At 35.3% G+C, this 13,237-nt stretch overlaps 1 protein-coding gene across 1 annotated transcript in view; it reads right to left on the bottom strand.

Annotated features, from left to right (window-relative positions):
* Nucleotides 1-421: 421 nt before the first annotated feature.
* Nucleotides 422-13,237, bottom strand: part of LOC125650287 (cell cycle checkpoint control protein RAD9A-like) — a 28,801-nt gene continuing 15,985 nt past the window's right edge. Inside the window, exons 10-13 of the mRNA XM_048878459.2 lie at nt 11,073-11,174; nt 9,224-9,461; nt 7,563-7,634; nt 422-681 (exon numbers count right to left, since the gene is read on the bottom strand). Coding sequence (XP_048734416.1) covers nt 568-681; nt 7,563-7,634; nt 9,224-9,461; nt 11,073-11,174 — 526 coding nt within the window. The 3' untranslated portion in view covers nt 422-567. The remainder of the gene's footprint in view (nt 682-7,562; nt 7,635-9,223; nt 9,462-11,072; nt 11,175-13,237) is intronic.

The raw sequence follows: 13,237 nt of genomic DNA, 5'->3' as shown, positions 1-13,237 counted from the left end.
ACAGAAAATAAAGACATGTAAATATGGAACGCATATCTCTTCATTCTAACATCGGACGAGCCGACGGCAACAGTGACTGTAGGTGGAAAGGATGCTTTAGAGCCCGGAAACCATACTGCTACTTCAATGTCCAGTGCACTTGACCTTTTGACACCAAATTCGATAGGGAACATCTTCGTCTCATGGGTAGTCCATATGTATGATATGGTGACTATAGGTGGAAAGGATAATGCTTTAGAGCCCGCAAATCATTGCGTCTACAGACAGACAGACAACCCGATTCCAGTATACCCCCCCCCCCCCCCCAACTTTGTTGGTGGGGGGAGGGATAATGAAAGACGGAATGGGGTAACACTATATGCACCTACAATTTCATGACAGGGGCATAATAATCCTTTTGAAAATGACTGGAACACAAATCTAAACTTTTTTTTTAATATTGCATCAGAATCAGTACACTTGGTGTAAAACAATTCAAATGATAACATCATCATGTAACATCTATAACAAAAAAATACATCAGTACATTTATGTAAAAAAGGGAGGAGGCGTAGAAATATGTGTATGTCAGTCCTCCTCTTCATCAGTGTCCTCAACTAGAACCTGGCGACTGGGTGGGGCCCAGGTGCCCTGAGATGCTGCACTGCTGGCTTGTGATATGCCAAAGAACATGGAGCGAAACTGAAAGTAAAATGCAGTATCTGCTATAGAAAGATTTCATCTAAACTGATGTGAATTGCAAATACCCTCCACACAAACCCTTGACGAATGTAGCTATTTAAATTTCGAGCTCAGGATTCCGCATTTCATTGGGTCCAAGCCGTACACCGGAGCCACTTATAATGCGGTTCTCATTTAAACACTTGGTAGACATAAACAATTAAGATTGTAAACAACAGATGGCAAGTTCTTCAATTTTTTCAACTTGTTGCATATGCAATGATATCAACTTAAACAAATACCGCCGTTTTCTCCCTCTAGATGATGCAGATCAGCCATCTTTGTGCTCAGTTTTGAAAAGAGCCATTTTATTGGATAGTTTATTTCTAGTACATTACACATTGCAAAACTTGAGCCTGAAAATAGCTGCATTCGTCAAGGGTTTGTATGGAATCAATGTACTTAATCACGAAACCTTGATTTGTGAGGATGCTGTATAGTTCCACCTGTCTGTGCAATCATTACCAAATATGGAGCATCGTCAAGTGCATTGGCTGTTCCGTTTAAAGTAACAAATGGGTCAATGACATGATATTTTAGTCCTTAAATCTAGTTATATTTCTAAAAAATATAAATGATAAAATGTCTTTCTTTGTTGTTTCATCGGGTGATGAATGTAGCAATCATTGAAGAAAAATTTGCATAACCCACTAATGCGGGTTATGAATTTTTCCTGCAGTGCTTGCTACCTTCATCAACAAAATAAGACAACAAAGAAAGCATTTTTATGGCATGTCAAACGTTGCAATATTTGATCTTTTCCATTTGCATTGTATAATTTTCCATTTGTATTCTATATTTTACATTTGCATTGTAAAATTTTTCATTTGCATTGTATAATTTCATAATTTTCCATTTGTATTCTATATTTTCCATTTGTATTGTATAATATTCCATTTGTATTCTATATTTTCCATTTGCATTGTAAAATTTTTCATTTGTATTGTATCCAGGGAATGTTTATTTTGATTTGTTACGAAGGATTTCATTAGTTAACGTCATTGATGTACCACAAATGTAGACGTCTTCAGCACACAGGGCCGTAGCAATGATGGTTCTTTAACGTGCCAACGCCTGTGCAGCGATACGGAATATCTGTTTTTAAGGTCATTACGGAAAGACCCGTGATTCTCACTTTTAAATGCCGAGTGTTTGGCAAAGGAGCAACCACTGTCTTTGTTTATGTCTTAGGTTTGATGCAGCAATGACAGTAACGGTTCTCGAACTCACTACCTCTCGCCCACAAACCAAGCGATATACTGAGCTACCGCGACCAGGTCCATGCAGGACTAGTTATTTTTTAAAATGCGTAGATAGCTCTAGTAATGGCGAATCCCCCCTCCCTGATCATTTTTTAAAAAATGGAACTGTCCAGAAAAGCATGCACATTTTTATTTAGTCGGAATTCAGTAGATTCAGGGGAGTTAATTCGGCCCTTGGGTCCCCACCAATTGTTAACATCGAGTTTGGTTTGTTACAACTATTCAATGGATTAATCTTAAGTTATCGTTTATCGAATTTGATAATGCGCGAGATGTTGAAGAGGTAAAGTTCAGGATCCACGTTTCGCAGGAAACGTATTTGTTAAGTGTAATGGCGTAACACCCCCTCCCCCCCAATTAATTGATCGCTTCTAATGTGATCAGCATATTTAAACTAGTCTCCTATTTAACCAATGGCTGATCTAGATAATTCTGAACGAAAGGATGCAGTAAACTGCTGGATGTCTGGGGACTGTCTTAAGATCCCTAGTGAGTCCAGTGCAAAGCCTTGGTGGAGGAGGGGGGGGGGGGAGGAGGGGGTTGCAGGGGGAGGGCGAAGTCAGTGGTGGATTTAAGGGGGGCGCAGTTGCCCCTCCCCCCTAAAATTTTCAAATTTAAGGTAAATCTTGGTATATTGTTTAGAAAAATGTATTAAACGATAAAAGAAGCAATAATTTCTTCCATTCCCGGAGAAATAAATGACGAAATCTTTTGATTTCTTGAATTACTTTATTGAGAGAACTTAATTTTTTCAGAAACCCTTAAAAATTGTGTCATTCTACTAATTTCACTTTATTAAAAATGACATATTTCAAGCCCTATAAAATCTGTAAAATCCAGGAGCTTTCGGGGGCTTCGCTCCCTGGACCCCTACTGGGGCTTAGCCCTGGACCCCAGACCCCCTGCTTCATAAAGTGGCGCCTCCGTAACCGCAATTCAAGGATCCGCCCCTGGAAGTCCCCCGGAACAAGTGCATTCTGACAAAATAAAACGTACATGCATGCTTTTTTCGACATCTATATACAAAATATCATATTTGTGAAGGGAGGGAGGGGGGTCTCCCGGCACATTCCTCATTGCTAGCTACATGTATATGGAACCGATCGCGGTAGTTCAGTGATATACCCTTTGGTTCGTAACCGTGAAGTCGCATGTTCGAGTTATACTTGTGTCAGGCTGCATCAAATTTTAGACGTAAATATAGTTAATACTTTCCCATACGCATTGCTATCTAAAAGTGAGAATCACGGATCTTTCGGATAATGTGACCTTAAAAGCAGACATCCCGTGTTGCAACAGGCGTTGACACGTTAAAGAACCCCCACTGCTACGCCATTGTGCCCGTACGTGTAGCATAGTAAGTCTATTTGTGGTACGTCACCTGCAGCTGGTGACGGCTAAATATAAGTGGAACCTAAACTAATGAAATCCTTCGTAACAAAGCAAAATAAACAATCCCTCGGATGCAATACAAATGAAAGATTTTGCAATGCAAATGGAAATTATACAATGCAAACGAAAAAATTATATAATACAAATGGAAAATATAGAATTCAAATGGAAACTTATACAATAAAAAAGGAAAACATAGAATACAAATGGAAAAACATACAATACAAATGGAAATTATACAATGCAAATGAAAAATTATACAATGCCAAATGGAAAATATAGAATACAAGTGGAAAATTATACAATGCAAATGGAAAAGATCAAATATTGCAACGTTTGACATGCCATACATTTTATTGTTTTAATATTTACATTTACGATGTTTTTGTTTTTGATATCTTTACAGACTGTAATGATAACCATTTCCTCATGTATGTGTTACAGTTGTGAACAATATCTGTATGAATCTTGATAAATATAGCACATTTATATTAATGGCTAAGAATTCTGACAGCAATAACAAGAGGCCCAAGGGCCTAGAATCGCTCTTCTGATAAATTGTACAACCCCACCATTTCTATTCTTAGCCTCTTAGTATTCTAAATCTTTAGTTAAATCCTAAGAATTCAAAAAAAGTAGGTCAATGTGACCTACTTTTTGGTTTACACATTTTGAGAACCCAAGAAATATCAACTCACAAAGTTTGATGATTTTAAGCCAATTAGTATCTGAATATTGAATTATAGCTGTCAAATTCCAATCGTAGGTCATGGTGACCTACTTTTTGGTCAGCGAACTCCGAACATGCAAGACCCATCAACTGACAAAGTTTGATGACTGTAGGTCAAATAGTATCTGAAATATATAAATATAGCCGTCCAATTCCAAAAGTAGGTCAAGTTGACCTACTTTTTGGTCGAAACCCTTCGAACATGCAAGACCCATCAACTGACAAAGTTTGATGACTGTAGGTCAAATAGTATCTGAAATATATAAATATAGCCGTCAAATTCCAAAAGTAGGTCAAGGTGACCTACTTTTTGGTCGACACACTCCGTTGACTCAAGATGCATCAACTGTCAAAGTTTGATGATTGTAGGTCAATTAGTGACTGAAATATATAAATATAACTGTCAAATGCCAAAAGTAGGTCACAGTGACCTACTTTTTGGTCGATACACTCCGAAGACTCAAGATGCATCAACTGACAAAGTTTGATGATTGTAGGTCAAATAGTGTCTGAAATATAGTAATTTAGCTGTCAAATACCAAAAGTAGGTCACGGTGACCTACTTTTTGGTCGACACAAACCGAAGACGAAGACGCATCAACTGACAAAGTTTGATGATCCTAGGTTTTACAGTGCCCAAAATATGCATCAATTGAAAATGTGAAATTTGAATATCTGCAAAATTCAAAAAGTAGGTCACTGTGACCTACTTTTTTATAAATATGTTTCAAGGCCTCAAGATGCATCAACTTACAAGATTTGATGATTCTAAACCTCTCGGTATTTGAAATAACAACTTAAAATATATCTATAAATGATAAGCCATAAAATTCAGAAAGTAGGTCACGGTGACCTATTTTTCAGTTGACGCATTTCAAGGTCCCATGATCCACCAACTGACAAGTTTTGATGATCATAGGCTTCAAAGTGTCCAAGATATGCATCAAAATTAATTTTAAAATAAATACCTGCAAAATTCAAAAAGTAGGTCACCGTGACCTACTTTTGAGACAACTTGACACAAGGTCCTAAGATGCATCAACTGTCAAAATTTGATGATCCTAGTCCTTATAATGACTAAAATATCTAAGATTTAAGGAATTTAAAAATTTTTTTAATTTAGGTCAACTTTGAAGTGACCTTGAGACCACGCCCTTTGCCCCAGGGTAATGCCTTGAATAATTTTTAATCTACAACATATCCTCATCCTTATGTGTAAGTTTGGTGATAATCTGCCCTGTGGTTCTTGAGAAGAAGATTTTTTAGCAACCACTACTTTTGTTTGTATTTTCCTGATTATCTCCCCTTGTTAAAGGGTCACATCCCTCTATTTAGTTTGTATGAAAGCCCTTGGGCCAATGATACCCTGTAACAAATTTGAAAAAAATTGGCCAAGGGGTTCTTGAGTTATAGCCCTTTTTCTAAAAAGTTTACGCACACCGCACAAATGACCATAGCATTAGCTCTTTGAGCCTTTGGCTCAGAAGAGCTAAAAATATATGCGGGTATGAACTGCAACTCTTCACGCCAGCACACTTTTCATGAAGCTCAAACATGTTGTATGCCAATATGAAGCATTGCAGTTCATAGCCTCATATATTTTCACCAAGAGGCCCACAGGCCTTATCGGTCACCTGAGTACTAGTGAAAAGTATCACTACTCCCAAGGGCTATGAAATCTAGAAATAATTTCCTGTTCTGAATATCTAAGCTAAATTCTAATGTTTAGCAACAGTATATAACAAGATGTGTTCTTAAAACTTCAATGCCCTCAAAAGTGCATACACTGATGAAAGGCTTTAAATAATATAATATGTGTATTAATATTAAAAGATATGACTAGTCTGGAACCACCCTAGAATCAAAACCCTGGGTTGTAAAAAATCACCATTTTTTGTACATCCTTTTCTGCTTTTCCTAAGTATGCATTTAGATTTTACACAGTATCAGCAAACTTAAATAAGTTCTTCAAATTTTGACATCACCCTGAAACCAAACCCTAATCCCTAGGATCATGCAATTTACAATTTTGGTAAAGGACTGCCTACTCCTTCTAAATACCCAAGTTTGGCCCCACCTTGGAGTCAAAACCCCTACCCCAGGGGTATTGAAATTTACAATTTTGGTAAAGGCCTTCCTGCTCTACATCACTATGCATTTAGTTTTTCTTTACACATGCGGTTCTTGAAAAGATTTTTGAAATTTTGGGCAGTTTTTGCCCCACCCCTAAGGTCCCAGGGGTGCAGTAGTCCTGAAATTTACAATTTATGTCCACCTTGTCCCAAAGATACTTCATACCAAATTTGAAAAGAATTGGAATAGTAGTTATCAAGAAGAAGTTAAAAATGTTCAATTGTTAAGGCACGACAGACGACAACCAATGCAACAGGTCACCTGAGTTTACACAAGTGACCTAAAAATTATATTTATTACTTGAATGACACACAAACTTTGGAGACCAATTGTGGCCCAAAACTACGCCCATTATAGAACAACTATACACTAAGATGCAGATATTTTGGCACAAATAGAGAGTGTGTACATTCAATTTATTGCCATATATTCTCAATGAAAGGTCAAGGCAAAATTAAAATTGGGCATCATTTGCATAATGATTTCATAAAGACATATCTGTATATGTAAAATGATGAAATTTACAACCGTTCTTTACTTTGAAATTGAGCTAAATACACAATCCAGAAATGTGAGGTCGATGTTCCCTTACCATGATGTATTAAGCTTGATGAAAAAATCTTTAATATTTCATTCATAAATGAGCTACATGTATATATAAAATATGATGGAGAAACAAAAGATGGAAAATGAACATGAAAAACAAGAGGTACTGTGAGCAATGCTCACTAAGAATACTCCCCGCTTAACCCAATCTCCCAAAGGGTGTTGGTAATAGGTAAAACTTCAGTATTATGATCCAAAAGGTATCTAGGAACACAGCATCTCCATGCGATGAAAAAAGCCATTAAAGAATTTAAATGGAAACCATATTGCTACTTCGATGTCCAGTGCGCATGACCTTTGACCTTTTGACCCCAAAATCAATAGGGAACATCTTCATCCCATGGGTAGTCCATATGTATGATATGGTGACTGTAGGTGGAAAGGATAACGCTTTAGAGCCCGGAAACCATATTGCTACTTCAATGTCCAGTGCGCTTGACCTTTGACCTTTTGACCCCAAAATCGATAGGGAACATCTTCATCCCATGGGTAGTCCATATATATGATATGGTGATGGTAGGTGGAAAGGATAATGCTTTAGAGCCTAGAAACCATTGCGTCTACAGATGGACGGACGGACAGACAGACGGACAACCTGATTCCAGTATAACCCCCAACCCCCCCACAACTTGTTGCAGGGGGTATAACAATATCGGGCTTTGCCATTTACATGGCAGGACTTGAAATTCCAAGATCCCCTTTCATGTTTTCTATTTTACCTTTTTCTTTGGTGGAGTTCCTGGGACTGGTTCATCTTCTTCACCATCCATATTGATATCTTCTAAGACACTCTGACAATTAAATACAAATACTGTCTGAGATGTAACAAGAGTACTGCCAATGATACATAATACGCCCCTGAAAAGCTAACATAGGGTGTTTTTCTTACACCATGATTTGCAGAACTTGGCTTCAAGTAGCATCAGCAATCATCATCATTAGGGTGTGACATCACATACTTTCTTTGCATCATAAAAACAAGACAAATCATGTACTCTCTATGTAATATTTTCACTTGGCATAAGATGTATGTGTACCAAGTTTGATGGTCCTTGCCCCAATAACTGAAGAAAATATATATGTTGCTAGATGTCAGACATACAAAAACAAAAGTCTATATCAACATCAGAAAATTGCATTTTCATTAAATAGCATGATAAAAATACATAAGAACTGGTTAAAATGACAAAATCTTAATTTCAATAGTTTCAAAATGCTGCTTTACAAATATATATGAATTAATTATGGATATCAAAGATATAAACATACATTAGAGAAATACCAGAATAGGAGTTATTGCCCTTGACAACATTTTTGTATAGATAATTGCTTATTTATAAAAAATATAACCTTTTCGATATCAAATTGTTTACCAGATTATCAGTGAATAAAATTCGTCTTAAAGATATATTTCTATCATGCACAAATTTCAACTGAATAAAGATTTTGCAAAATCTATGACGTCAAACGAGGGTGGAATTACTTTAACTGCAAAATAGTTATACAAGTAGTTGTTCATCAAAAAGCTGATATTTTTCAATAAAAAATGTACACTAGATATAACTGCTGACCCTTTGCTTTATAACAGCAATAAATGTTAATTACATTTAAATGTTGACTACTTGCTATTTAACAGCAATAAATGTTACGTATACAATAGTTCTTTAAATGACCCCACCATTTTGCCTTTTCGTGATTATCTCCCCTTTGAAGGGAACATGGCTCTTCATTTGTACAAACTCAAAGCCCCTTTACCCAATGATGATTTGTGCCAAGTTTGATTGCCCAGTGGTTCTAGAGAAAAAGATTCTAAAAGTTTGCAGACTTGCATATTTCATTTTAACAGCAATAAATGTAAATTATATTAAAATACTGACCAGTAGTTATTTTTAAACAGCAATAAATGTACACAAAATCTAATGTGGATAAATTTCAATGATTTGTGAAATATTTTTTTAAAAAGTTTCTTGATACATAACTTTGTGGAAAGCAGTACTTTGTTTTTCCTTTATGAGCAAAAGGTTTTTTTTCATGGGGTACTTGATATCGTAATCTGGCACAACCAAGAAAACAACAAAAATTAATACTCAATGAGAAATTATAAAACTACAGTAAGGAATCTCAAAAGTTGACCTAAAGATGTACATTTAATTTAAATGCCTACCTGCTGAGCATATTCTAAATTAAATGCCTACCTGCTGAATGTATTCTAAATTTAATGCCAACCTGCTGAATATACACCAAGTTTAATTGCCAACCTGCTGAATGTACAAAGTTTAATTGCCAACCTGCTGAATGTACAAAGTTTAATCGCCAACCTGCTGAATGTATACAAGTTTAATGCTAACCTGCTGAATGTACAATAAATTTAAATGCTGACCTGTTGCAGTGGGTTTGGTATTACGGGACTCTGGTAACTACTAGAGGTTGATGGTTGAGGGGAAGACTGATTGCTGTGTCTGGCAAACACACTCTCTGCCTGATACACCCTGTCTGGGACCCCATTCTCAGTGGCTTGCAATCTGCCAGCTTTTGAGATGCTGGGCACTTGAACTTCATCTTCAAAATCTTCCTCCATTAGATCTAAATTAGCTGAGTGGTTATTTCTGTCTAGTGGTCTAAAATACAAAATCATGGATTGTAAAAGTTACTGAAACACCACCTTTCACATCTGATAAGATTCTCTCTTCATTTTGTATGCATTATACACCTTCATATTCCATAAGAATTTTGCTAAAAACTGTTAAACTGTGTCAAATGAAGTTAAAATGTAATATCCAATTATTGACAATGAATTTAAAAATACACGTTTTGCTTTTAATCATTTCTCAGTTGAAAATTATTATATAAGGCCACACCAATTTGTAAAATAGTTCTTCGGATTTTCGAACAAAAAAGTGAGGCGAGAGGGCGAAATTATTTTACAAATATTATTTTTAATTTTGGAGATAAAAATTATGAGGCGAGCGAATACAAGAAATATAAATATTTTTAATTGAATTAAGTGTGATTTTAAAAAGCGGGCGCCTAAAAATAAAGATCTAAAATCATCAGATATCATTTGTTTACCACATAAACTTAATATTTTTCAACTTTGTTGATATAGTTTACAATAAATAAGAAGTATTTCGGGTTTCAAAGACTTATTTTCTTTATACCTAATACATGTACTTTGCAACATTAACTGATAAGGTCTTTTTGAAGCATTTTATTTAAGTTTCATTTCTACAAACTTTTGATTCAGAGATATGCATATTGCTAGAGACACATCCAGTTTTGACATTCATTGCAAATGCAATATCCATTGCATCGCTTTGAGCATTTTCTTGAATTTTGATATGACATCACCAAACCTTTTGTGAATTTGTCGTTAACTGTCGGTCCGGTTTAAAATAGTCATCGATCAGTACCCCTTGCTTGTTGTAAGAGGCGAATAAATGGGGCGGTCCTTCAGATAGGACTGCAAAAACTGAGATCCTTGTCACAGCAGGTTTGGCACGATAAAGATCCCTCAGTGCCATAAGCGCTGAGCATAGGCCTAAATTTTGCAGCCCTTCACCGGCAATGGTAACGTCTTCATGTGAGTGAAATATTCTCAAGAGAGACTTCAGTCAATATATAGGCTAATCAAACAATCAATCATATGCTAACAATGTTCTCTAAATAGTGGCATCGAATAGCGCTTCAAAAGTTTCATCGGCTTCCAGTTCGATTCCAGCATAAGGAACAACTTCCAATCCAGTGTTATGAAGTATCGTACATATTAAGATAGACATCATGAATAACTTAACCGTATTACACTGTTAGGAAATTTCTCGAGAGCCCGCGCTTCTGCCATTTGTCAGCATATACATCAAGGTTATTTGTGCGCTTGTTGTAAAAACTAAAAAAAATATTTACGGATATTTTTGAACACGCGGGCGGATACTATTTTTTGATAATAATATAATTTGGATTTGTTACAAATAGAAGCGGCGAATCCGACAAACTAGATTACAAATTGGCATGGCCTAAAGAAATTCTACAAATTTGACCAGTTTCTGTAGTTGAAATTAATTATACATATATAACCAACATTTAAAAAAAATAGGTTTACATCTCTTCTTTAAAGCAAAATTTTTAAAAGTTCTTTAAAGCTTATTTTTAAGTATGTATAATCATTTCAATCAATACTAACATGTTTCCAGATGAAGGCTATGAAAATATAAGATATGTTGTGTTCTAGGTACCTGTGTCTATTTGGATGTGAACCATAGCTGTTATTTGATTGATTCACATGATGATGGCCTCTCTGTGATTTTCCTTTTCTGGTATGAGACCTCACTGAAGAGCTATAAATATACATAGATCAGTATGGAGAGCGTGTGCATTTTCAAAGACACATGTAACTGATACAGTTAAAACTAATAGTAGTATCTTCATTATTGACCTTTGCCACCAGGCCTTCACTTTACAGTACATGCACTGCAATCTTACCAAGATTCTATAATCACATTCCTTATGATCTTCATCTATTTTCCATCAAACACAATATTGAAATGGGACAGAGATATCAGTTATTGTATCATGATTCAAGGTGAAAGGGGAAACTACTAGTTATCCATAACCTCCCTAAGAGTTCAGTTTGCTTGACTTTCTGACCTGAAAGTCAATAGAGGTCTTCCTCATCCCATGTTGAGTCTGTGTGTGAAGTCTAGTAACTCCAATTTAAAAGACAATTACTTAAGGCCTGGAAACTAATCTGTTTCCAATAGACAAATCAACAAACAACCTGATTTCAGTATAGCCCCACCCACCCCCACTTTATTGTCATGGGAAGGGGAGGAGATGTCAATGCAAGAAGGTAGTGTCTTATTATTTGTTTCATCATGCTGTGCTACATATATAATAATCTTGCTTGAGGATCACAATGCACCTTCTGGTAAAGCTGTATACATGTCAAATACAGTATCAAAATCATATATTACACAAAGCATATGTTAGATCGAAGTTTTGATAAACACTGTAATTGAAACATAAAATCTAAGTAACATGCAGCATCTGGACCATAAATTAAAAGAAGTATCTAGAAATGTGTCATCTTAGCAAGTTTAGTTTGCATTCAACCTGTGAGAACAACACTACATGCTGACCTTAGCCAGAGTCACTGATGTCAAAAATGTAGGTCAGATCTATTCCAGATGGGATTAGGTACATATTTTTAACCTGGTGTCTACAGACATGCAGATAGACATGGTGATTCTAACTTCTACAAAAACTTCATTACATTGGGTATAGTATGTATATATGCCATTAAGAACAGATGAAATAAAATGCATACAATCTCTTATCTAAATTAAAAGTACAAGTTACGTGATACATTACATTTCATCTTGAGTTAGCAGAAGGACAAACATTTCTTTACATGGTTACTGGGCCTGTGGAACCGCGACTTAAAATGCTAAGTTGTGAATACTGGCCCTGTGCCTTAGGAATTTGGTTGAAATCAACTCACTGACTCATGAGAAGATTTTTAAAACTGATTTTTCAAAACATAACATCCAATTTTCCATAATTCTCTATAATTTCCCTTTTAAAAGAAAGTTAGCTACCAAGCTTTTGAGCACAACTGCGCAGGATGCTACAACTAATTATTTACTGGTTCAATACTGATCCCATTGGTGCAAACATATTACACATCTATTACTGAACCCTATCTAGTTGATATATTTTGCGTAAATTTAAATTTTGAAAGGGTTTAACTGGGACTATATTTTGTGGTGGAAGGACAGATTCATCAAAAAGTTCTAAATCTACAATTTGTATTTCATCCAATATATCTTCTGTTTTTACACTCCTATATGCGTATTTCAGTTTTATGAATTATGATACAAGTAACTGAGACTTGGAACTACTTCAAATGTTGTCATTTATTAATTTGGGATTGAACATTCTTTTTGAGGAATTTATCAATGTGTAAACTCTGGACATTTTACTCATAAACTAAATAAAAGTGCAAAGCACTTTTATGTTAAGTTTGTGAGTAAAATGTCCAGTTTACACATCGATAAATTCTTCAAAAACAATGTTTGATTCTTATAATTCCAATTAATTCCCTGTATTATCAATTTCAAAAATTTGAATAGTTTCCCGCACTAAGTTATTGGTTTTGAGGCGTGTATGTATACATAGCGTTTTTGGATTTATTGAAGTGTAAATTCTCATTTAGCTTTATTTTTGTCCTATCAAAACAACTGTAATGAGTAGCAAAGGAATTATAAAACTTTTAATTAATTTACTCAAAATTTTGTATAAAAATTCAGTATTTTCACCAAAAATTTAAGAATTTGATCTCTAACTCCCACTTTTTTTAAAGTTCCAATTTTAAATTTTATGACAAAACTTTGAAAATTAA

Source organism: Ostrea edulis, chromosome 1 (assembly GCF_947568905.1).
Source record: "Ostrea edulis chromosome 1, xbOstEdul1.1, whole genome shotgun sequence".
Taxonomy (NCBI): Eukaryota; Metazoa; Mollusca; class Bivalvia; order Ostreida; family Ostreidae; genus Ostrea; species Ostrea edulis.
The sequence above is the reverse complement of the archived record's forward strand: the minus strand, read 5'-3'. Positions and strand labels throughout refer to the sequence as shown.